We start from the raw sequence: 24457 nt of genomic DNA on the forward strand, positions 1-24457 counted from the left end.
ATCAAATAAGATCATAATCTATAATAAAAGATGGAAGGATTAGAATTAGAAAATTATCTAAAGACATTTCTAAAAACAATAACAATAATAATATTGTTTACAATAATAATAAATAGCGTTATAATTATTAATGTTGTTTTTCATTGTTAGTGTTGTTTTCACTAGTACGTAAAGTATAGAAGGGGCAATATATAAATGAATTAATAGAATGAAAGAAAAGTATATGATAAAAAGAAATGAAATAAACAAGTTACACACACACACACACACACACACACACACACACACACACACACACACACACACACACACACACACACACACACATATATATATATATATATTTATATATATATATATATTACAAATTCTGTATTCAATAAATAATAATAAACTGAAATATTAATAACTACACAATAATAACATAACAGCAAAAATAAGCATCTTATTGATAAGAATGATAAGAATATAAATTATAATTAATAACAGTAATATAAATAAAATAATAATAGGTAAGATCGTTAATGACAATAATACAAATCGGACAATAAAATCATATTGTTGCTGCTTGCAATCTATATACACGTAGACATTAATTAACTAATTACATTAATAACACTAACTTCTTTCTATACAATTAAAGTGACATATATATATATATACGCACGCACACACACACACGCACGCACAAATACATTAAAACAGACATGGAAAATTAAACATTAACAGTGAGCCATCATATGTATGTGTATATATATATATATATATATATATATATATATATATATATATAAACTTATATACTATTTGTATTAGATGGATATCTTAAAAAAAAATCACATTTTTATATTGATCACTCCACTCGTTCATTCATTCATGCTTTCATTCAAACGTTCGTTCATCCATTCATTCATTTGTTCAATCATTCATTCACGCGTTTGATAAGGCACAAAAATTTAAATTGTTCAATGGCAAACGCGCTTCGCTGCAAGAATAAAGGTCGACACGCACATACAAACACGTACACACACGCACGCACACATTCATAGACACAAAGACAAACGAAGACACCAACAATCCCACAACCAAGAACAAATACACACACACACACAAATTTATTCCTTCAAATGTAACGAGTTCTGTGTTTTATAAACTATAGTTTTTCCAAAATATCAAAAATCAATTTTTCATATCAGAAAAAAATGAGAAAAAAGAGAGAGAAATAGAGAGAGAGAGAGAGGAGAGAGAGAGAGAGAGAAAAGAGAGATAAAAAAATATTATCAAAAACGACCATATTATTTTAAGATGAGAAAAAATGACCCCAAAACAATTATTATCACGAAGTTCTGGATGCCTTCTGAGTCTTACTAACTGCCATCATCATCCTCATCTTCGTCGTCGTTTAATAATTTTAAAAAGGCAAAACTACAAAACATACATACATACCATACACATACATACATACATACAACCACACACATATCGAGATACATAAACACATACACACACAAACGTACATACACAAATACACACAGGCACATACATACACATATGCAGAAAAAAAAATATGATAAACAAACAAATGCATGCACATATACGTATGTAAGCTAAATTGTCCAAAAGAGAATATTATTAGATAAAATCTTACATATATTTAATATATACAAATACAAATATATAAAAGTATATATATATATATATATATATATATATATATATATATATATATGTATGTATATATATATATGATTGAATCTATATTTGAGGCACATCATGTAAAAAAAATGTTAATGAAAAGTTTTTATAAAAAAAATATTTATCTGTATACATGTATACGGAGAAGAAAGAAAAACATATATATGTATATTTATACAGTTATTATATATACGACAGTCTGAACCCAAATATATATATATATATATATATAAACGTGTGTGTGTGTGCTTGTGTGTGTAACGTTGTAAAATGTTGTAATACAATGTTGTAAAAACATGATAAATGATGCCAAATTATTTATTTACCATAATATATACATACATATATATATATATATATATATATTGAATATACACATTGGAACGAAACCATATTTTATACAGTACTGTATAAATTCTACCGAATTGTTGACATTAATCAGTTAAAAAATTGTCTTTTAAAAATTTTCATTATTAAAACTCTCCGGAAAGACAAACTTTAAATTGATTAATGCCAATTTTTTGGAGTTGGCAATGATGTTATTTTTTGTTGGACGTTTATTCGGGGTTTATTGATATCTATTACGACAGTTTCTTCAATTTTTAGATGTACCGTTTTGGTGTTTTGATAGCTTATATTTGTATCGTTGTCAAGAATTTGGAGGGTTATCGGAGTTGCATGTGTTGATTGCAAGTAAGATTCGATGGCTCCTCTGTGTGTATGCATTGTGAGAGGTCTTCATAGTGAAGTGGTCGTAACGCCAATTTACGAATGTGGTTGACGCGCGCACAGTCTTCAATAGGGCATTTAAATTCGTCTCAACGCCTTATTACTAACTCCAACAATGAAGAACAAAGAAAAAACAACAAAAAAATGAATACGACACCAGCTAATAATTTTGCTAAAGAACTTTGCTTTGTTTAAAGAAACAATAAGCTAAACCTGCAATGAAGATGATTCATGAAAAATCAAAATAAGGCCTAATCCGCATGATGAATTCGGATAACAACCGTTTCTATTACATTTTCATGATTAACTTGGATAACTCCATATTCAACAAATTTAAAAATTTCCAGAAAATACTTCTAAGGAAAATTGAAAAGACAAACTTTAAATTGATTAATGCCAACAATTCGGTAGATTTCATACAAAACTGTTTATATATATACATATAAATGTATACATATATACATATATTTCAAAAATTCAACACTACTTTCAACATTGTTCAACTTTTTCATATTTCTTTTTAATTTATTAATTTCCGAGAAATTAAACATTTTATTGTTTTTTTTAAAGAATATGGTACCATATTCTTAAAAAAATATTTATATATTTATATATAACATGTATATATATATATATATATAAATATATATATGGTATCATATATATATTTAGCAGTAGCTCGGAATTTCAAATTTAAACAACAATTTCTTGATTCATTGTAGATCTACAATGGCAGCACCTATGGACGATAGTACAGCTGATGCCCCAGCTATTCCTGTTGGCTTGAAGAAAATCCTGATAAAGGATCGTGAGTTTATAAATGTTGCCAACTCATGGGTCGACAAGTGGACCAGTATAAATGATCACAAAACGCAGAACGCGTACTGGTTTATCAAGAGTTTAGCAGCAGGCGCTTTTATCGCGAATCAGGGGACTTGTTTCGAGACAGGCCAATGCTTCTTGGAATGTATATGCCAGGCTGTTCTCCAACTTAGGTGGGATGGTACTGAAATCATCTGTAATGCGGAAAAATTATCCCAATCCACCTACAAACAAATCGACAAGGCACCTAAAAAGTCCGAATTACAAGAAAGGGCAGAATTCAACTTTTGGAAAGGAGTCAAAAGTTACTACGGTGCAGAGGTAGTCGTTGGACAACCAGGTACAGCATATGAGAAATATCCATCACACGAAGTGATCTTTGTAGAAGAAAAAGTACTGAAACATAAATATGTTCCTCTCATTCCATTAGCCAAATTAATCATTCGCATGATTATTGCTCACGATCTTTATGACATCCCTGAATCAAAGGGAAAGGATCCAAAGAAAATCGAATCTTTGGAGAAAAAGTTCAGGGCACTAAAAGCTGCTGTAGGTAGCCTGTATACCGAGGCAGTCAGTTGGAGGGACATCTTATATACGAAAAAGGTAAAATTCGTTAACCAGAAAGTATCAAGTGCCCTTTGGAATAGGATTGGTGCAAAAGGGTCTAACTGTCCGTTCTCTGTCAGAACGAAATTCGGAAAGCAAGCGAACATAGTTGCGCTCTTTAAAAAAACCACAAAATTATATGGAAAATTGGCATCCTCAAAAGGAACCAAATCTAGAGAAATTAGACATTTTATTGTTTTTTTTTTTAAGAAAACATATTCTTAAAAAAATATATATATATTTATATATAACATATATATATATAAACATATATATATGGTATCATATATATATTTTGCAGTAGCTCGGAATTTCAAATTTAAACAACAATTTCTTGATTCATTGTAGATCTACAATGGCAGCACCTATGGACGATAGTACAGCTGATGCCCCAGCTATTCCTGTTGGCTTGAAGAAAATCCTGATAAAGGATCGTGAGTTTCTAAATGTTGCCAACTCATGGGTCGACAAGTGGACCAGTATAAATGATCACAGAACGCAAAACGCGTACTGGTTTATCAAGAGTTAAGCAGCAGAAAGTATCAAGTGCCCTTTGGAATAGGATTGGTGCAAAAGGGTCTAACTGTCCGTTCTCTGTCAGAACGAAATTCGGAAAGCAAACGAACATAGCTGCGCTCTTCAAAAAAACCACAAAATTATATGGAAAATTGGCATCCTCAAAAGGAACCAAATCTAGAGAAATGATCGTCACAGCGCATAAATTTAAGAAGGCGCTTCAAGGATGCTTTGCTTCTAGGGCACAAGTTGCCTTAATTGATCATTTATTCAGCGATTCTGGCTATCAAAAGTCAGAAATTGACGCAATCTCAAGGTTACAATCCAGTATTTTGAAAATAAAACCAAGAAGGAGCGCTACTTACGATGTTTGCAAAGTCAAATATTCGACCGGTAGGACAGGTAGAGAACATTCTTTGCTTTAATACGTACTGCGTAGACGTATTTACCATTCACGATGCCATCATTCCAGGAATGTGTGCACTTGATATGATTACCGAACACCCTACTAAGATAACCAAGGTCTTCGGATTAAGCAAAGACATTCTGCCCACTTCGGACAAGTTCTCCAGGCCTAAACTTGGTTATCTCCAAAATGGGAAACCTGCTGCAATAGTCATTAGTATGCCGATACTCTGGTTTACAGTCGCAATGAAAGGGAGTCCGTCTTACGTAAACGGGGGGTCTTCAGGTGAGATATATTTCTCTTCGCTGGGAGGGGTGTGGGAGAAATATGACAAGATAGTCGAAGGACTATCCAACCAATCACTTACTGAAATCTGCCATTTTCTTAGCGCAGAAGAGAAAGCCAATGAAGTTGCAGATTTCGAAGGAAAAATATGCAAGTCTCATTCATGGGATCAAGGCAAGAAATGCTTTATTACAGAAACACCAAATGTGGACGAACAGATGAACTGGAACAAAGCTGAGGAGGCATTTAAGATCGCGTATGCACAACCGCGAATAATGATATCGGCAAATACAAGCATACATAATAAGTAATTTAATTAATGTATTAAACCTTGGGGATAACCTCCCATATGCCTTATTACATTATTAGTGCCAATTAGTGCCAAAAAAATATATATAAAATATATGGTATATATAAATATAATATATATATTTTTTTAAGAATATGGTACCATATTCTTAAAAAAAACAATAAAATGTCTAATTTCTCGGAAATTAATAAATTAAAAAGAAATATGAAAAAGTTGAACAATGTTGAAAGTAGTGTTGAATTTTTGAAATGTTGTGTTAACAATAGTCTGTTACCAAAATATACATATATATATATATATATATATATATATATATATATATATATATATATATATATATATATATATATTATACTTGTAAAGGCATTCTCTTTTTTGGCATCACAAATACATTAAGAGGCACTAACTCAAACACACCTACAAACATACAAACTCATACAAACATACGCTATACTAAGTTTTTTCTTAATAATAATAATACATACATACAAATACACAGACACATACCTACAAACATACATACAAATACAAACCCATACATACTTAATTACAAATATACAGATACACACCTACAAACACATACATACATACACCAAATGTATACAGACAGAGAGTAAGAAAAATACACAAGCAAAATATATGTTAATACCACATGCATAAATACACGTACATGAATGTATATATATATATTATATATATATATATGTAATATAAAAATATATATGTACTTATACAAATAATATATACATGTGGTGATATATACATCAAGTCAATACATGCATGTATATATATATATAGATATATATACATGTATATATATATATACATACATGTATACATATATATATATGTGTATATTTATATATATATATATATGTATTTCGGTTTCATCATAGGTAGCCAAACGGCAACCCCCGATCTCAGGGAAAACGTCGTCTAAACGTGTGTTGTATATATATATATACAAAAACATAATGCCCATTCACTTTTAATATTAGCTATTGAAATTATATATATATATTTATATATATATATATATATGCCATTCTTCAAAAATCGCCATATGAAACCCCTAATAAACTTTCAAAAAAAAAAAAAAACCTTGTCGGAAAACATTAAAAATTTCTCCGAAGACACGAATATTCAATCCCAAAAATCCACATAAATTTCAGAAAAAAAATAAGACGTTAACTCGTTGTCTTCAAACTTCAAAAATTTATGCCCGTATAATACATACACTCATATATATGTGTGTGTGTACGTGTGTGAGTACATGTGTGTGTGTGTGTGTATTAAAAATACCTGTGCCTAGAAGTCAGTTTATCAATTATAGTTGACACTATTAAATACCATTAAATAATTTTCCACCTTATTTTATCTCATTTTACCGAGGATAAAGCAGTATGTAAAGTGTAGACATGAGAACTGTGATAATAGAAAATATTGATCTTTTTTAAAATTAATCGATTTATTGATTAATTAATTTAGGATAGTTTTTTAATAATTAAATTAACATAATTGTCAAAATAATTAATAATAACAATAACAAATAATTGAATAATATTAACTTTAAATGTAACTTTGTGTTGCGCCCTTTTAAGTTCGGTTCTATTGACAACTTAGAAGCAATTTAACATAAGGAGAAATTCATTGGAGTTTTTTTTATTAATAGATAAAAACAAATGAACGAATGAATTAATGAATTAATATAATACACTTAATAAGAAGTGAAGAACAGCCAATTATTTTAATAATAATTGAAACATCAAATCTATTTGAAAATCTCATTAGAGCACTCACTCATTCTCTCTCTCTCTCTCCTCACTCATTCTCTCTCATTCTCTCTCTCTCTTTCTCTCTACAAAAACAGAAGTAACAGCAATTACGATTAATAATTATAGTAAACCAAACAGTATCTGATATACTGATATATACATTATATATATCATCATTGAAAAATTCATTAAACAAATAAAAATCGAGAAAAAATGAAAACAAAACGAAATATGGAGAGATTATCAGAAGAAACTACACAACGAACATAACGCAAGCAATCAACAAAAAAAAGAAATTAGATTGATCATCCAAAAAATGCAAACAGATCAAGCCAGACTTAGAAGAGAAGAAAAGAAAAGAAAAATGCGCTCATACGTACACAAGCACCTACACACAAACACATGTAAACAGACAAACACACATACACACAAGTCGTAACTCGTAACATACCTATCCGCTAACATACGACAACATCAACAAAACCATATAAATTATTGTCGTTAAAAGGAAAGATATTAACTATGAATTAAAAATTAATTAAAGAAAAAGATAAACTGAATGAAAAAAATAATGTAAATTAGATCAATTATACAGCAATTAATGCACCAAAAAATATAACTGACTTCTAGACACAGACATATATATATATTTTTACAATATTCTAATATATATATATATATATATATATATATATATATATATATACATACATACACACACACACATACACAAATGCATGTGCTCACTGATATTCATTTCAAATATTAGTTCGTTTAAAAAAATTCAGGTGGATGTTGAGAGTAAAAAATGATGTGCCATGGTTGAACGTACATACAAACAAATGCAGGCACGCACACGCACAGAAGCGGACACATACACACCATCCAATGAGAACTCGACTCATTAACTACACGGTCAGTCAAAACGATGCAATCTGTCACTTAATCTCAATAAATCATTCCAACTCATCATTCACAATAGCCGTGAGAAAATAACATTACCTCCGGAACACCCATAAATCCGGCTCAAGTCAGTTAAAAATATTAGGCATCACATTCACCTCCACACTTAATTTAGCACCTCATATCAATCACATCATCACAAAAGGCTTTCAAACATTTCACTCACTCAAAATACTCCGCTCACATGGTCTCAGAAGCATCAAATTATTCCACATCACTGAATCACTCATAATCTCACGCATCAAATATGCAGCTCCTTCCTGGTCTGGTTTTGCTAGACAACAACTTCAGCAACTACAATCTCTCATCACTAATCCGCTTCAACTATCTACCTGCATCATATCCTACCGGCACTCAGATATTCAACACACTCGATTCAAGAAAGTAGAAAATAACAACAACCACGTCATCCATCCTCTACCACCACCAATTAAAACTACAACACACAATCTTCGTCAGCGCAAGCTCAACTATCAAGTCGCAGCCCAATCAACATATCAGGAAAAGACCTTCCTCAAAAGACACCTCAAACATATTCACACTCAATAAAACTTCATCATTCACACAACTTGTTTTTTAATTTATCGATCACCTCACCAACTCACTAAGTCGTCATCAGGTCTATTAATTTGCCTTTATATGCCATTATTACTTCATTTTATTGTCAATTTATTTTATTTTATTATTATTTATTATACTTTTCATGTTGAAACATTTTTCTTTTTCCGTATTCTCTTTCTCTGCAATTGTCAGATCCTGATTTTTGAAGAATGATAAAAAAAAACAAACATACAAACACGCCCACACACAAACGCGCCCACAGACAAATACACACACACACACGCACAAACAGACGGACACAAAAATAAAAAGGAGCGCTTATCAGGCTGAATTAATTTTACTATTAAAATAAACAAGAAATTATGGATTTTAAAAAATAATATTTTAAACTGGGTGTAAAATGAAATATTAATTAAAAAAATAAATAAATATATCTATATAATATTAAGCATCATCACATTTTACTATTATTATTATTTCCATCATCATTATCGTTAACATAACAATAGAAGCACGGCTAACCAGCCATATCAAAATTCACACACACACAAACACATATGCACATATATATACGTACAATCAATCATACACTGCAACAAAAAAACACACACACACAGAGATACACACAGAGACACACACACGACCGGATAGATTAACATAACACATATTACAATCAGTGTGATTTAATAATTAGGTGACAGCGTTGACTACTAACAAATTAATAACCAAACAAACCCCACAAACATTTTTAAAAAATAACACCACTAACTGCTGACATACAACCAGATACGCAAAGAAAACGAACGAAATACGCAAGCATACAAACAGGGGGACATACAAACAAACCAACAACCATAAAAACAGAACAGATTGTATAAACATGCGTGTGTGTGTGTGTGTGTGTGTGTAGGAATAAGCCATCATCCATCTATTCATGCCAGTGCAAAACTACTTCAAAACCTGCAAAAGCACACACACACACACACACACATACACATACACACAACTTCCTCACACATACTCTAACACACACACACACACACACACACAACTTCCTCACATATACTCAAACACACACACACACACACAACTTCCTCACATATACTCAAACACACACACACATAAAGACAGGTTTTTATTAACACATGTATATATTTAGTTATATATATAGATATATGTGTGTGTGTGTAACAATATGGCACATATAACCCCATGCCTCTAAATAATGAACTTACAGTCATCTTATCTTCATTATCACATTCAGCATGACTGAACCATCATCATCATCTTCTTCATCTTCATCACCATCATCGTAAACAACAGATAGAAACATAAACATCATCACCATCATTCTCATCGTCGTCATCTTCATCATTAGCTAGTTAAACTATGGAAAACATCATCGTCATCATCCTCAACAACATCCTGGCCATCGTCACCCTCATTCCTGACGTCAAAATCACCACCACCATCACTAACCCTTCCACCACCACCACCACCACTACCATCATCATCATCATCATCATCACACTGACAACCATCTGTCCGTCGCAGGCAACTGAAGCAACTGTTGCAGCAGTTATGACGCTGTTGTTGCCTTTTCGTTGAGAGTTTTTTGCAACACCTGAAACGACAGCAGCAGAACGTTGAGAAACAACTCAATAATGCGGTTAGCATGTTGCCGCCGCAACAGCAACATGTTGAAGAAGATCTGTCGTTCAGTTTTTTCCTGTTAACGCAGTCATCTACGCTGTAGTCGTCGTCGATATCACTGAGGTCTTGTACACATTGCGACGTATAAACTTTGCCATTATCCAACAGAACTTCAACTTCCTTGGCAACAGTTTGTTGTGTGTCGTGTCGTTGTTGCTTTTCTATATTCATGTCAGCGATGTCGATGATGTTGTTGTCATTGTTGTTGTTGTCCTTTTTATCGTCAACAACGTTTTCAATTTTTAATTTTGTGTTGTTGTTAAAATAATCGTTGGTCGTTCTACTGCTATTAACGATGTTGGAGTTGGTATTAGTGTTGTTGTTGTCATCATTAATATTAATTGTGTTGTTGTTGATGTTGTTATTGCTGCTGTTGTCAAGGGAGTTGTTGTAAAGATTGCCACTCTTCTTGTTGTTGCTGCTGCTGCTGTGGTTGTTGTTCTCCTTGCTACCCGGACGACATTGCTTGCAACGACATTTGTTACATTTGTTGCAGATGAAACCCGACGACAACGATGGTGACAACTTACTGCCTCTCTTCTTCACATTGAACCCACGACAGCTGGGCAACTTTTGAAGCCCAACCGTCAAATTATTTGTGTCAAGTCGTTTTTTTAAGGCAACGTATCGTCTGTTGAAGGACTTTTTACAAGGAGTAACGGGATCGGAGACGTACTCGTTGGAGCAAACTCTTGATTGAGTTGTCGTCGCCGTTGTCGTCGAGGCCAGCTGAGTCGGACCCGCTAAGGAGTCCAAATTCTGTTGAACATGCTGACGATAGCCAGTGGTGTTTGTGATGGATTCTAATTCAATTAACGTCGTTGTCGACGGTGATGAAACGGTGATGGGCGATGAGGCAGATGATGATCTTTGTGTTATGCTACCGAGTTGGTTGTTGATGCGCATGAATGCCGCCGTATTGCTGCTGCTGCTAATGCATGGTTCTATTAATTTCACTCTCAAGTCGTTGAAGACAAACCTTTGAACGTGGTTCAACGGTGTGACAATGATCTGTTGTACAGGTGCTGTTGGCATTGTGATGGTGTGACATACCTTGTGCTGTTTATTTGTTACGGTGGAAGAGATGGTCGTTGAAAGACCCTTAGACTGACCAATTCTGTTTCTCGGAATTTCCTCTTCAACAGAACACTGTATCCCTCGTTCAACTAGTCGACTTGTCTTGTGCTTCTTATCGTAAACTTTTGCTGGCAGAGGTGGAGGAGGTGTATCGGAGGAGGGAGGGTTTTGATGATTGCTGCGAGCGATGGTGTGCCATTCATCACTGAGGCTGTTCTGACTCAGGATTGAGTTAAGAGACGGTGATTCATTACCATGTGTACTGTCCTGGAACGAGTTGGGATTTAGTGGCGGCAGAGCTCGAGGTTTTCGTAGAACCTTCACGCCACTCGATATTTTGATCGGCTGTCTGGGCAGAGGCGGTGATGGTGTTGTGTTAGATGAACTGTTGAATTCAAGTGCTGCTGCTGCTGTTGTTGAGAGTTTTCTGGGGGGCCCACTGGTGTGCTGGTGAAGTTCAATATAGTCAGACTGCTGCTGGCTCACCCATATGGCAGTTTTCTGAGTGGAGAGTGACTCCATTAAACTCACGTGGATCATGTGTGGTAACCTGTAAAAATGACAAAAATTCCGATTAGATTCAGTCAATAAACATTTTTCAGGATCAACAAAGAACAGAAGCTTATATTAAAGCATTACTATCACAAAAATAAAAAAAGAAAAATGACACGGAGGCAAGGAGAACAAACTCAATGACAGCCAACAGTCTGTAAACTGCACTACATCCAATAAGAGGTTTGTCAGTACACTTTATCCACTGGACACCATACATACATTATTCAGTAGCAGGTACACTGCAGCTATGATGAAACTACTAAAAAAGTCAACTCATCCACTGAGTAAAAGCATTATTTTAGGTAAGTTAATTAAACAACCTCATTAAATTAACTATTGCCATAACATAAACATACATATACAAACATGTACAATGCATAATACAAACGGCTTCATGATTTAAAATATCAAATTTAATAGAAGGTGAAAGAACATAGATTACAATGCCATTTATCTAATGCTAAGAATAATTACACTCATTGTTGCTAAGAGATGAGGCCAAAGCTAGATCAGCTTTCTGAGCAATAAATTTTACTGTAAAGACAACTAAACTCTTAACTAAACTAAACAAAACTAATTAAACATTTCTGGCATTTAATCCACTGATCTAAATAAATAATTTATTTAAATAAAAAATTATTAAATTCAAAACGGTTTATAATATTATAATACAAATTTTTAAACATCATTATCACTTGAAATATATAACCACAGGTTAACTTGAAAACTGGAAGGAAGCCAATAAAAATATTTCATCCATTTTGAAATGAAATTCTTACAAAATAAAAAATATGAATAAAAAATCACAACGAAATGAAATCTGAAGGTGATGATGTGGGAAGCGGCCACCTCCCGAGATAAAAAAAAACAACGTCCCCAGCTAGTTAGTGAATTAGTGTTTTGAAAATTGTCAACTAACACACTTCCTCTGCCGAATAAACTTTCACTGAAAAAGTCCAAAACGTGCTCTATCTTCTCCTTCTTCCGATTTTAACAAAATTTCAGACAAAATAAACCAAACTGAAAAAACTGGCAGACGATAACGACGCTAAATTTAAACTTAATTTTAAAAAAGTAAGATTCACTAATTTTTACATTTTTTTAGTGAAATATTTTTTAGTGGATCAATATACGGCCGTAACCTCCATTTTTTATGAATGAACGGAGAATGAACATTTTATTTTTTCTCAATGGCACGTTCAGTACACACCAAATTATCTCCAGTAAATCGTCAGCGCCGGACTGAAATTAATCCGAAATATTTGCAAACATCGGCAGATGAGTTATAAATTGAAAATTAAATGAAAAAAATTAATTTGATGAATATTTAGATGAATATTTGATGAAAATTTATTCTGAAACGTTAAATAATTCATACGCCTTTCAATTTTAACTATAGCAATAGCTTCATTAATTTTGCGGTACGCGTGTTCACAAAAAGAAAGACTTAAGCTGATGCGCACCGAAAAAATTTTATACGAATTAGTATAATGTGCATTATAGCTAGCGTGTACATTATCACTCTGAACATGTTACCGTGCATTTTCGAAGCTGTTTATCCGGTTATTAAAAGTTAGATAATTACTTTTAATGAAAATTCTTTTCTCTAATAAGTTTTTGGATAGTTAGAACAATCATTACCATAATTAATTATCTTATAATTAACTTTTTTTTAGTGGCAATTAACTTAGTTTGTCTGCGCGGAACTACTTGCCTGTTACGACGAACAAACACTCATGAATATTAATTAGTATGTTAATGTATTAGAGCAACCCGCATTTAGACTTCATTTTATAAATGGCTTCTCGATATATTTTGTCATTTCTGATCTAATTTACTGTGTGCGTGATTTATTATAAATTTATTATTTTAAAGCTATCTTCCATCCTAAATCAATCAGGGATGGAACGGAAATAGAAATAAAAACTGCTGCAATATCATTTCGCCGTGTCAACACGTTTGCGGGGGCGTTTCTCCAAATACTGAACTTACTATTCGGGCAATTACGCCCACTCATTATACACACACACACACACACACACACACACACACACATATATATATATATATATATATATATATACAGTTCAAAAAATCCACCGACGATTCAGCATTAACAAGTTTTATGGTTGATTTTCTAATATTTTGAACTAGAAAATAACTTTAATAATAATATAAAAAAATAAACGATTATAAAAATGGGATCTTGCTTGATTAATTTTAACAATTAAAATCATAAACGATTATAAAATGGATTTCAACATTTTGAATAGACTTAATTGTAAAGAACTAGTTCAAAATATTAGAAAATCAACCATAAAACTTGTTAATGCTGAATCGTCGGTGGATTTTTTGAACAACTGTATAGAACTTGGTCTTCTTCCTAATATATATATACATATACATATATACAACAACGTTATAAGCCTAGGATGACACATAATGATAATAAATATGAATTAAAACAGCTTCGTGTTGCCGAAATCCTTATTAAAAAATAAATTAATGCAAAATGGGCAAAAATATTTAATGATATTCCCATCAAAGAAAACCTCGTTCCAAAATACACACATATATACATATATATATATATATATATATAATATATATATGAAAGGTTTATGTATAAGTATCGGTACTTATAAATATGAATGTGTGTGTGTTTTTACATCTCCTGTTCGTGTATTGAATTATTCATTCACATTTGAATCACATTTGATGCGGGGACGTATACACACACACACACACATACACACAAGTTTATCTTTATCTATCTATCTATATATATATATATATATATATATATATATATATATGCTAGAGAGAAAAAGATTACCAATTTTATTTATATTTATTCTGTAAATAAAGGTTAGTTAACTAACCAGTCACATTGATTTGTTGTGTCTACCATTGATATTTTTATTCTAGGAAGTTATATTAGCAAATTTTGAAGAATAACTTTCTTCTCTCTTTCTCTCTCTCTCTCTCTCTCTCTCTATATATATATATATATATATATATATAGTAAATGTATACCTAGTTTATATTATGTGATGTATATATACATAAATACGTGTGTTTGTGTATGTGTGAGTGTGTGTTGTTTGTGTGACTCGTGATATGTGTGTTATATCTATGTTATATCTGTTTAGTTTTTTGTGTTTATCTGTTTACTTTTAAAATAGTCATCTTAGTCTGCTATGTACAGATACAATACACTTATGCGTATTGACATGTGAGAATTTTCAATAATTCCAATTATAAAATGAATGATGTGATGCTAAATAAATGTGTATAGATCTGGAGTACATTTATTTGTGTGTATGTGTGTGTGTGTGTGTTAATATTTCGCTAATAAGTAGTAAACATCATTAAGAATCAAATTTTGTTGTAAAGTTTTGATCTGTTATAAATATCTTTAGCATTTTATTATTTAATTATAGTTAAATTCTTATTATAAAAATATATTTTTTATTGGTAATTATTTATTTTATGGTTTTTTATATTTGCAATTTTATTATGTCACTCACGACATGTGCCGCGTCATGTGACGCGTTTTTATTTGCCAACATTAATTTAATTACTTTAAAAATCAAATTGTTGAAAATCGATTTGCATATTTTTTGGATATTTTATTCACTTATCTGTTTGTTCTTTCTTATATTTTATGATTAATTCGTTCATTCATTTATTTATTCAGCACTTTTTAATAAAAATATTATTATAACCAAACATGTTATTTGTTTGAGATAACTGATAAGTAGTCACACTTTTTTTCATTTAATATTTTCACAATTTAATTTAATGACATTCAAATATAATAAATTTTATTGAAATTATTAACAATATTGCCAATTAATGACCTTCTTTTGATTTTAATTTTCCAATGCCGTCTGATGATTTTCCTGCTATTGCGCGTTACGTTAAAACATATAATAAATAAAATATATACATATTTAATCATTTATATTAAAATTTCTTGCAATCATTACTGAAATTTTTTTGTCATATTGTTATTTCGATTTATTTCCGTCTATTAGTCCAAAAAAGACTTGATCCACCGAGGTTTTAGTAATTTTCTTGCTTTTAAAATCAAGTTTTTCAACTTTTTAGAAAATTTTAATCAAAAATGTTTTCAAAAAATTATGAGAGGTTATTTATCTAGCTTCAATTACGCGAAAATCCAGTCGCAAAACGAATTGTAGAATGACCGACAGCATTTTAATGAAGCGCTTCATCACATATTTAAATACATCATTCAATCTCGTTAACTTTTATACATAAACAAATGTGGTATTTCTTTAATTTATAAATTAGAATTAGTAAAATCGTTCGATTTACGTTAAATGATGAAGTTTTTCAGTGCAGTTTTTTGTTTAGGGATTGTTATTCTGCTCGTAAAAGTAGAAACAATTTCGAAAACCGGTTCTGCGAAAAATAAGGATCCTGATCAAAATAAAAAAATGTCATCTCCGTCATCGACATCACCGTCACCTGCATCTCCATCTATACTACCGTTCCCAACTCAACAGCAGAAATCTGCAAAAAATACGACAAAAGTTGACGGTGAAAACAAGTTAGAAAAGAATAAAAAAGAGAAGAACGATGGGGTCAATGCTTCTACTAATGATGATGAAAAAGTTAGTGAAACTTATTAAATTTAAATTAAAAGTAATGAGATGATGATATCAACATGAATAATTTTATAATAAACCTCTAAACTAACTACTTAACAAAATGTCTTTTTTTCTTTTATAGTTTTTTTTATACTCTACCCAAAGGTTGTGTCTCCTATTAGCTCTTTCTTCTCATTTGATTCCTACATGCACAAGGCATTTGTGGTTTTAGTTATCGTCACCATTGTCATCATCCTCTATTTTGTGATTAGGATACTTAGGTATGAATATTTGTGTGTATTTGTGTGCATGTATATGTCTGTGTGTGTGTCTGGATGTTTGTTGGTACCATGGCTATTACTATCATTAGCAAACATTGTTGATAAGATATATTTATTAATACATATATATATATATATAAATATCATTATGTTTACTATTGTTTCATAAAACTCCTAGCTAACACTAACAACAACATCAAAACCTCAAAAAAAGATTAAGAAGAAGAAACAAAAAAAGAAAGGTCTTCAAGACGAAACGAGCTATGAAAGGTTCTACGAATCTCGAGATGCAGAGACTGGAGGAGGCAGATGAGGATGAGGAGGAAGATGATTGGACGGTCTTTGATGCCACAAAACAACGACATCCACAGCATATAATTACGTCTGGGCCAGCTGCCTTGTAATTGATATGATGGTGATATTGTTGTTAATGGTGGTGACATTGATGGTGAAGGCTATGCTGATGATGATGATGGTGATTACAATGACGTTTTGTCGTTATTGATGAGGATGATGTGACTGTTGATGGTAATCAAGTTGATTATGATGATAATGTTGAGTGGCTATGACGTTGAGTATGAGATGTTTTAACAATGATGATGATGATAATGAAAACCAGCGATGATGATGAAAACGATGATGGTGGTGGTTATGATGATACTTTTATTATTATTTTTATTGTACTTGGCAAACTAAGGAGTCGCATTATTATTGCCAAAGGTTTATTGATTTCATTATTGGTAAATTTTTTGGTGATTTTTGTCCAAATTATTAATAATAACACTATTAACAGCAACAACAATAATAATAAATAATAATAATTAATATTTATTTTACATATTCCTTAACATAATATTGAGTTTTTCAATTAAATTTTCAAATATATAGATATATATGCGTGTGTGTTTGTGTATAAGTTGGGATATGTGTGTTTGTTTGTGTGTGTTTGTTTGTGTGTGTATTTGCGTGTTTGTATTTTTAATATTATTCTCATTATTTTATTTTAAAACTTTTGGCACTCAAATCATTTTTTAGGTTGAAATATTTTGTAAATTTCTTTCTCTGTAAAAGATTGAACTCTTTTTTTTTCTCATTTAAAATTTAAAAAAAGAAAATTATAAAAAAAATTATTCCATCTTGACTTTATTTACAAATCGATTTATAAATTGTAATGGTACAGACTGCAGATAGAGGGTATAATAGGATGAGAAGGAAGATGACTGGACTGATATTGAATTGATGGAGATAATAGAGGTGATGACGATTCAGATGATGACGAAAGTGATAACGTCAGATAATGGCAAATGTCGTAGAAACCCCAGCAGAGTATGACTTTTATCATTTCATCATCTATAGTGGTATGATAGCGGCTTTTATCACCCATAGCCTGCACTCATAGTAACAGGAACTGAATTTTCACGGAAGAATCTGTTCGATTGAAACAATAGCAAATAACCTGAACCCAACGTACGTTCAGTAGCCACGGACGATTTGTTTAGATTTTGGTGTCGGCAAATACTATTGACAGGTTTTCCAACTGTATCATTTCTCTCTCTCTCTCTCTCTATATATATATATTTATTTATCTCACAGAGATATCCTTATATCTTCAGGTCTCCTAGCTTTTTTGCTGAATAAACTCATTATTGAATTGAATGGGGTTGCTTTTATGAATCGTGCTTTCCTACAAACGTCAATAATATTAAAGGAATTTTTATTGGGTTGTCGGCCATTCAGGTCCAAGAAAGGAATCTGCTAATTAATATTCATAACTTGTGGCAGTTAGCCGCGGACATTCGACAAAAATACTCCGTCATAATTTTATTATTATTAACGGGGTTTAAAGTGGTTTAGAAGACCATGGTCTGTGTAAGAACCACTACTAATTAGATCTCCTAATATCCTATCTGTCCGAGTTTGGCTTTGAAGCTGTTGAGTGAATTCGCAGAGACTGCATCATCGCTTAGCTCGTTCCAGGCGTTGACCACTCTACTGCTGAAGAATCTGCTCTTTATTTTTCCATCCGAGTTTTTGAAAATCTTAAATCTGTGTCCTCGTAGTTTATCACTGTTTACTAGCCTGAAAAATCTCGAGTATGGAGTTGTTTCCCTATTCGTGATCAATTTATATGTTTGGATTAGATCTCCTCTACATCTTCTTTTTCCAATTATGTCAAGTCGCATTTTTTCAATCTCTCATCGTATTCCATTTTTCCGATTCCTCTAATCATTCTTGTGGCTCTACGCTGTACTTTTTCCAAAACTTCCTTATCTTTCTGCATATATGGGCTCCATGCTTGAACACAGTACTCCAGATGAGGTCTGACCAGAGTTTTATACAGTTTCAGTATAATATGCTTCTCTCTGCTGACCATTGTTCTTCTTATAAATCCCAAGATCGTATTGGCTCTGGCCGCTGCAGCTGTACATTGTCTTGACGGTTTTGTGCTTTGATGAACAATGATTCCTAGGTCCTTTTCTTCCTCTGTCGATCGTAGTTCTCTTTCACCAATTTTATATTCATATCTAGCGTTCTTCCTCTCTAAGTGCATGACTGCACATTTGTCAACGTTGAAAAGCATTTGCCAGTCCTTGGACCATTGGTACAGTCTTGCTATGTCTTTTTGCAATATTTCTGCATCTTCATCGTTGTCGACTTTTCCACATAATTTGGTATCATCTTCGACACTTTTGACTTTTTCTTGCACAACTTTCAACTCTTTGTCCACACTCTTTCTGACAACTGTGGTCTATGTCTCTTTGTTGGCTTCAATCGTTTTCTTGATATTTTTTTCATCTGTTTTTTTTATTTTTTGCAGTTTCTCTTCAATTTTGTCTAGACGTGATTTCTGTTCTTTAAACTGCTCTTTCACAACTTCATTTTCGCTTGTTGATTTTTTATTGCTTAGAAGCTCTACAAGCTGTTGTTCGAGTTGAGCGATCTTATCATGCTGTTCATTATATTTTCTGTCTAATTCTTCCAATTTACAGCATGTTTTGCAGTCCGAGCCCACAAAACTTTCACCCACACCGTACATTTCACATTTATCGCATTTCTTCATACCTTTACACATTTTCTGGCTTCCAAAATTTTGACACGTGCTTAACTAACCTTGTTTTTGCTTATTAACGCTTCTCCAACTATTCTTTCTTGAAAGTCTTCGCTTTTTTCTGTCAAAAAAACTTTTTCAACAATGTGAATAGTAATAATCACAATTCGATTAAAAACTTCAAATTAAAACGATTTTATTGCAAAAAATTTATTGCAAAAAATTTGTTTACAACCGATCGGCACCATAGAACAAGATTTTACGGCTATAATTTGCTGTAAAAATATTAACTTCTTAGTACTTTTATTGAGCCAATTAGAAATGACGTCATGATAAATAAGCTCGCACACAAACACATACACGCACAAACACATACTCGCACACTCAACTAATACTTCAAACGAGATAAATTATACAACTGTATGAAGCAAGTAGCTAACAAATTAAAAAAAATTTATCAGCAATAATAAAAATAATAACGAAACAAAAATTAGATAATAATAACTATTATTATTTTTATTATTATGAATTCTTATAAGGAAATAAAATCTTATAAAAGCAATACAACATTATATCTTAGTCATTTAACTGAAAATATTAATAACAAAGAATAAAAAAAATGGCTGAAAATTGAATTATGAGAAAAAACTAATTCGAAATGAATAAAACACAAAATGTTTCTCTCTTTCTCTCTCTCTTTTTACATACATATAGCAATAGAGAAAGAGAGCGAGAGTGAGAATGGGGGGGGAATAAATATGGCAGAATGACGTCAATATAATTGATAAAAAAAATATTACAATAAGCATCACGACATTAATGAAAAGATATATACATATAATATATATATATACATGTGTGAGTGTTGTGTGTATGTGTGTACATTACATATCTACTAAATGGTAAAGAGATGTTATGGAGAAACTTTGTATAAAAAAAGCAACAATATTGCAAAAAATACAAATAGGTATATTTTACATTAACATACGACTAGTAAGCGTGATAAAAATTAATGTTTAGTGACTCCCATTCAATCAATCAATTAATCAATCAATCAATCAATTAGCCAATCAATCAATCAATTAGCCAATCAATCAATTAGCCAATCAATCAGCCAATCAATCAACCTATCACTCGATCTAAAATGAATAATAACAACAACAGCATGACTGAATGAATGGTTGATTGATTGATTAATCAAATGATTGATTGATTGATTAAAAAAAGCGTCGACCAATAGCATGAGTCTTCCTCATCATCATCGTCGTCGTCACCATCCTCACATCACTTCTTAGATTTCACCCTGGTTGATGATAATAATATAACATTATATTTCTATTATCAATCATAAATTTTATTTAATTATTCATTGAATTAATATCAATTATCTTACCAATTATCTACCAATTAATTAATTATCCAATTACTTTGTTTTAGGCTGTATGCTTTGAAATATGGTGCTAGAGTCAATCAAGTTGTATATGTACTTCTCCAAAACCTATTAAATACAATATATATACAAATTATATATAATTAATCAATTCAGATATAAATAGATTAATTATCATAGCTATATTATCGATAATTACCTCTGAATTAATTTGATTAACTTAATTAACTTCACTTTAATATTAATCTGGCATTGTTAGTGAGTAAGGGTACGTTATTAAATTTTATTTCAAGAAAGCAATACACCCAGACATAAAATGCAACCTAAATTTTTTGGCAAATTAATATTGGTAGTAGTAGAAGTATTAGTAATAGTAGTAGTAGTAGTTGTAGTAGCAGTAGTAGTAGTAGTAGAAGTAGTAGTATAAGAGGCAGCAAAAGTAGTAGCAGCAGCAGTAGTAGCAGCAGCAGCAGTAGTAGTGGTAGTAGTATTATACCTCATTCTCAGTCTTCAGTTTTATATTCTCTTCTTTCACACTATCAACCCTATTCCAAAGATCTGGAAATAGAAACATAGAATAATAATAAATAATAATAATAAAATAATATAGAAGAAAAGGATAAATTTTTTGATATAAATTATAAAATGATGACAAAACTCTCTATGGCTGCTATACACTATAAAGTTATAAAAAATTGTTTGGTTAGGGCTAGGGGGATCAGGGCTTAAGAGTTCATAACAGAACCAGGTAGGTAGTGAAATTTAATTTTACATTTACCATAACATATTTATTAAAAATTATATAAAGAATAATAATAATATTAATACATAATATATAGTTATATATTATAATTAATCAATTATAATTATACATTATAATTAATGAATTATAATTATATAATATACCATCGAGTGTAGTTTGTAGCTGATGGACTTTTTCAATGAGTTGTTGCTTGTCCTCATTCTCATCTTCTGCTACTCCATCCTCTACATTTTCCATCATGCTTGCTGGCTCTTCAGAGCGTGAAATAACCAATATTACTAATTTTTAACAACTTAATTTGATTCTTATAAATAGTATAAAATATATATAAATATAACTATAATATAATTAAAAAATTACATTTTATTTTTTATTACAATTTTGAATTTTCACTTGATCAATTTTAAATTTATAACTGAAATCTTAAATTAAATCTGAAACCTTTATGATCCAAATTATTTGACGCCATTTTTCAGTTTATTAAATTTACCTAAATTAAAAATTAAATGGCGGATATCGAAGAAAACTATTTTTTAATCGATAATTTTGAAGAAAGATAAATTATTATAATTCGAAAAAATGAACAAACTGTAGGGATGTGCTAGTCATTTAAATTAACTTTTAAACAATTCCTTCATGTATTAAAGAGTATCAGTACAGAACAGTATAGTCAGTAAAAATATCTAGAATATATATTTAGAAGAATGAAGAACTTATTTAAAACTTAGTGCTATGTTGAATAAATGCGTGTAAAAAATAAATATTATTAAGTGCTAGAGATTATATAATGAAGCAAATGCTGCCAGGTGAATGTCAAGTTTGATACTATAGTTCAAATTCCATCAAAAATTATTTTTCCTATCCCTACAGCCAAAGGAAAGGTATGGCTGGTTTAATGATTTTGCGGTTTAATTTTGCTGTTTTTTTTGTTGGTATCTTTTTAATATCAAGTAAATTTTTCACAAATCCGTAGTTAAATTTTTTAAATTTTATTTATGAATAAAATAATCTTCTCATTTCGTCATCATTATATCATCGTCTTCATCATCACATCAAATCATGTAATGTATATATCATATATCATATGTCATATATCCTAGTGTATGTATCATTAAATCATGTAATATATTGAATATAACTTAATAATATGTATCATATCATCGCTTTCATGGTCCTCATCATCGTCTCGTCACCATCATTACGTATCGACCTTAGAGTCATTTCATTGTTATTGTTACTCTTCCTCTCTATATTAAGTAACGCGGCGTGTAATGTGATTGTATGTATGTGCGTTTGTATGTGTGTGCGTTTGTATGTATGTATGTATGTATGTATGTATGTATGTATGTATGTATGTATGTATGCATGTATGTATGTATGTATGTATGTATGTATGTATGTATGTATGTATGTATGTATGTATGTATGTATGTATGTATGTATGTATGTATGTATGTATGTATGTATGTATGTACGTATCATGATCATCATCATCGTCGTCGTCGTCACCATCATTTCTTCCCGCCATTAATATTAACTCCCACTAATTAGGACGTTTCGATAATTTTCTGTCATAAATATCGATTTGTCACCACTGGTATTTGTCATGTGAGTGTGTGTGTGTGTCTGTCTGTGTGTGTCTGTATGTGTGTATGTATGTGTGTGTATGTATGTGTGGGTATGTATGTGTATGGGTGTGCGTGTCAGTATGTATGCATGGGCGTGTGTGTATCTCTCTCTTTCTCTCTCTCTCTCTCTCTTTCTCTCCTCTCTCTCTCTCTCTCTCTCTCTCTTTCCCTTTATCTTTCTGTGTGTGTGTGTTTTTTTGTTATCCCTTCTTACTGGATATGTACCAAAGCTCTCAATCATTAATTATTTTTATTTGTAATTGCCTTTTATTATGAGCAGTTCTTTCTGCCTACTATTAATATATGAATGTGTGTGTGTGGGAGAGAGAGTACGCGTGCGTGTGTGTGTGTGTGTGTGTGTGTGTGTGTGTGTGTCGGCGTGTGTGTAATGCAAAAAAAATCTGATCTGACTGACTGAAAATGTTAGAAAAGAATAAATGTAAAAGTAAAGAAATATTAAAAGGATAGAACGAACGAGTGAAAGAATAAGTGAATGAATGAATGAATGAACGAATGAATGAAAGAAAGAAGGAGAGAATGAAGGAAGAAAGAATGGATGAATATAAGGTTTTGACGATATTTAATGAGTAATGATTTAACGAGCTACTTCGCATTATGATGCCAATGTAGCTATTCAGGCTATGTGCCCACTATTATAATATACTATATTATATGTGTGTCTGTTTGTATGTTTGAACATTTGTTTGTATGTAT

The 24457-nt window shown here is 31.3% G+C and overlaps 5 protein-coding genes across 5 annotated transcripts; 3 read left to right on the forward strand and 2 right to left on the reverse strand.

Annotated features, from left to right (window-relative positions):
• Positions 1-3153: 3153 nt before the first annotated feature.
• On the forward strand, positions 3154-4080 carry HELRODRAFT_175275 (hypothetical protein; the record flags this gene model as incomplete). The annotated part of the gene is made up of 1 exon (XM_009022716.1): positions 3154-4080. One exon carries the CDS (start codon positions 3154-3156, stop codon positions 4078-4080), a length of 927 nt encoding a protein of 308 aa, XP_009020964.1.
• A 130-nt stretch (positions 4081-4210) lies between these two features.
• HELRODRAFT_175276 (hypothetical protein) lies at positions 4211-5373 on the forward strand (the record flags this gene model as incomplete). The annotated part of the gene is made up of 3 exons (XM_009022717.1): positions 4211-4326; positions 4379-4773; positions 4844-5373. The coding sequence occupies 3 exons, from the start codon at positions 4211-4213 to the stop codon at positions 5371-5373; spliced, it is 1041 nt and encodes a 346-aa protein (XP_009020965.1).
• Positions 5374-10045: 4672 nt separating this feature from the next.
• On the reverse strand, positions 10046-12001 carry HELRODRAFT_175277 (hypothetical protein; the record flags this gene model as incomplete). The annotated part of the gene is made up of 1 exon (XM_009022718.1): positions 10046-12001. The coding sequence occupies one exon, from the start codon at positions 11999-12001 to the stop codon at positions 10046-10048; it is 1956 nt and encodes a 651-aa protein (XP_009020966.1).
• Positions 12002-16479: 4478 nt separating this feature from the next.
• On the forward strand, positions 16480-17317 carry HELRODRAFT_175278 (hypothetical protein; the record flags this gene model as incomplete). Its single annotated transcript, XM_009022719.1, has 3 exons — positions 16480-16656; positions 16798-16913; positions 17128-17317. 3 exons carry the CDS (start codon positions 16480-16482, stop codon positions 17315-17317), a joined length of 483 nt encoding a protein of 160 aa, XP_009020967.1.
• Positions 17318-19662: 2345 nt separating this feature from the next.
• HELRODRAFT_175279 (hypothetical protein) lies at positions 19663-19986 on the reverse strand (the record flags this gene model as incomplete). The annotated part of the gene is made up of 1 exon (XM_009022720.1): positions 19663-19986. One exon carries the CDS (start codon positions 19984-19986, stop codon positions 19663-19665), a length of 324 nt encoding a protein of 107 aa, XP_009020968.1.
• Positions 19987-24457: the final 4471 nt, after the last annotated feature.

Source organism: Helobdella robusta (genome assembly GCF_000326865.2).
Source record: "Helobdella robusta unplaced genomic scaffold HELROscaffold_33, whole genome shotgun sequence".
NCBI classification, from domain to species: domain Eukaryota; kingdom Metazoa; phylum Annelida; class Clitellata; order Rhynchobdellida; family Glossiphoniidae; genus Helobdella; species Helobdella robusta.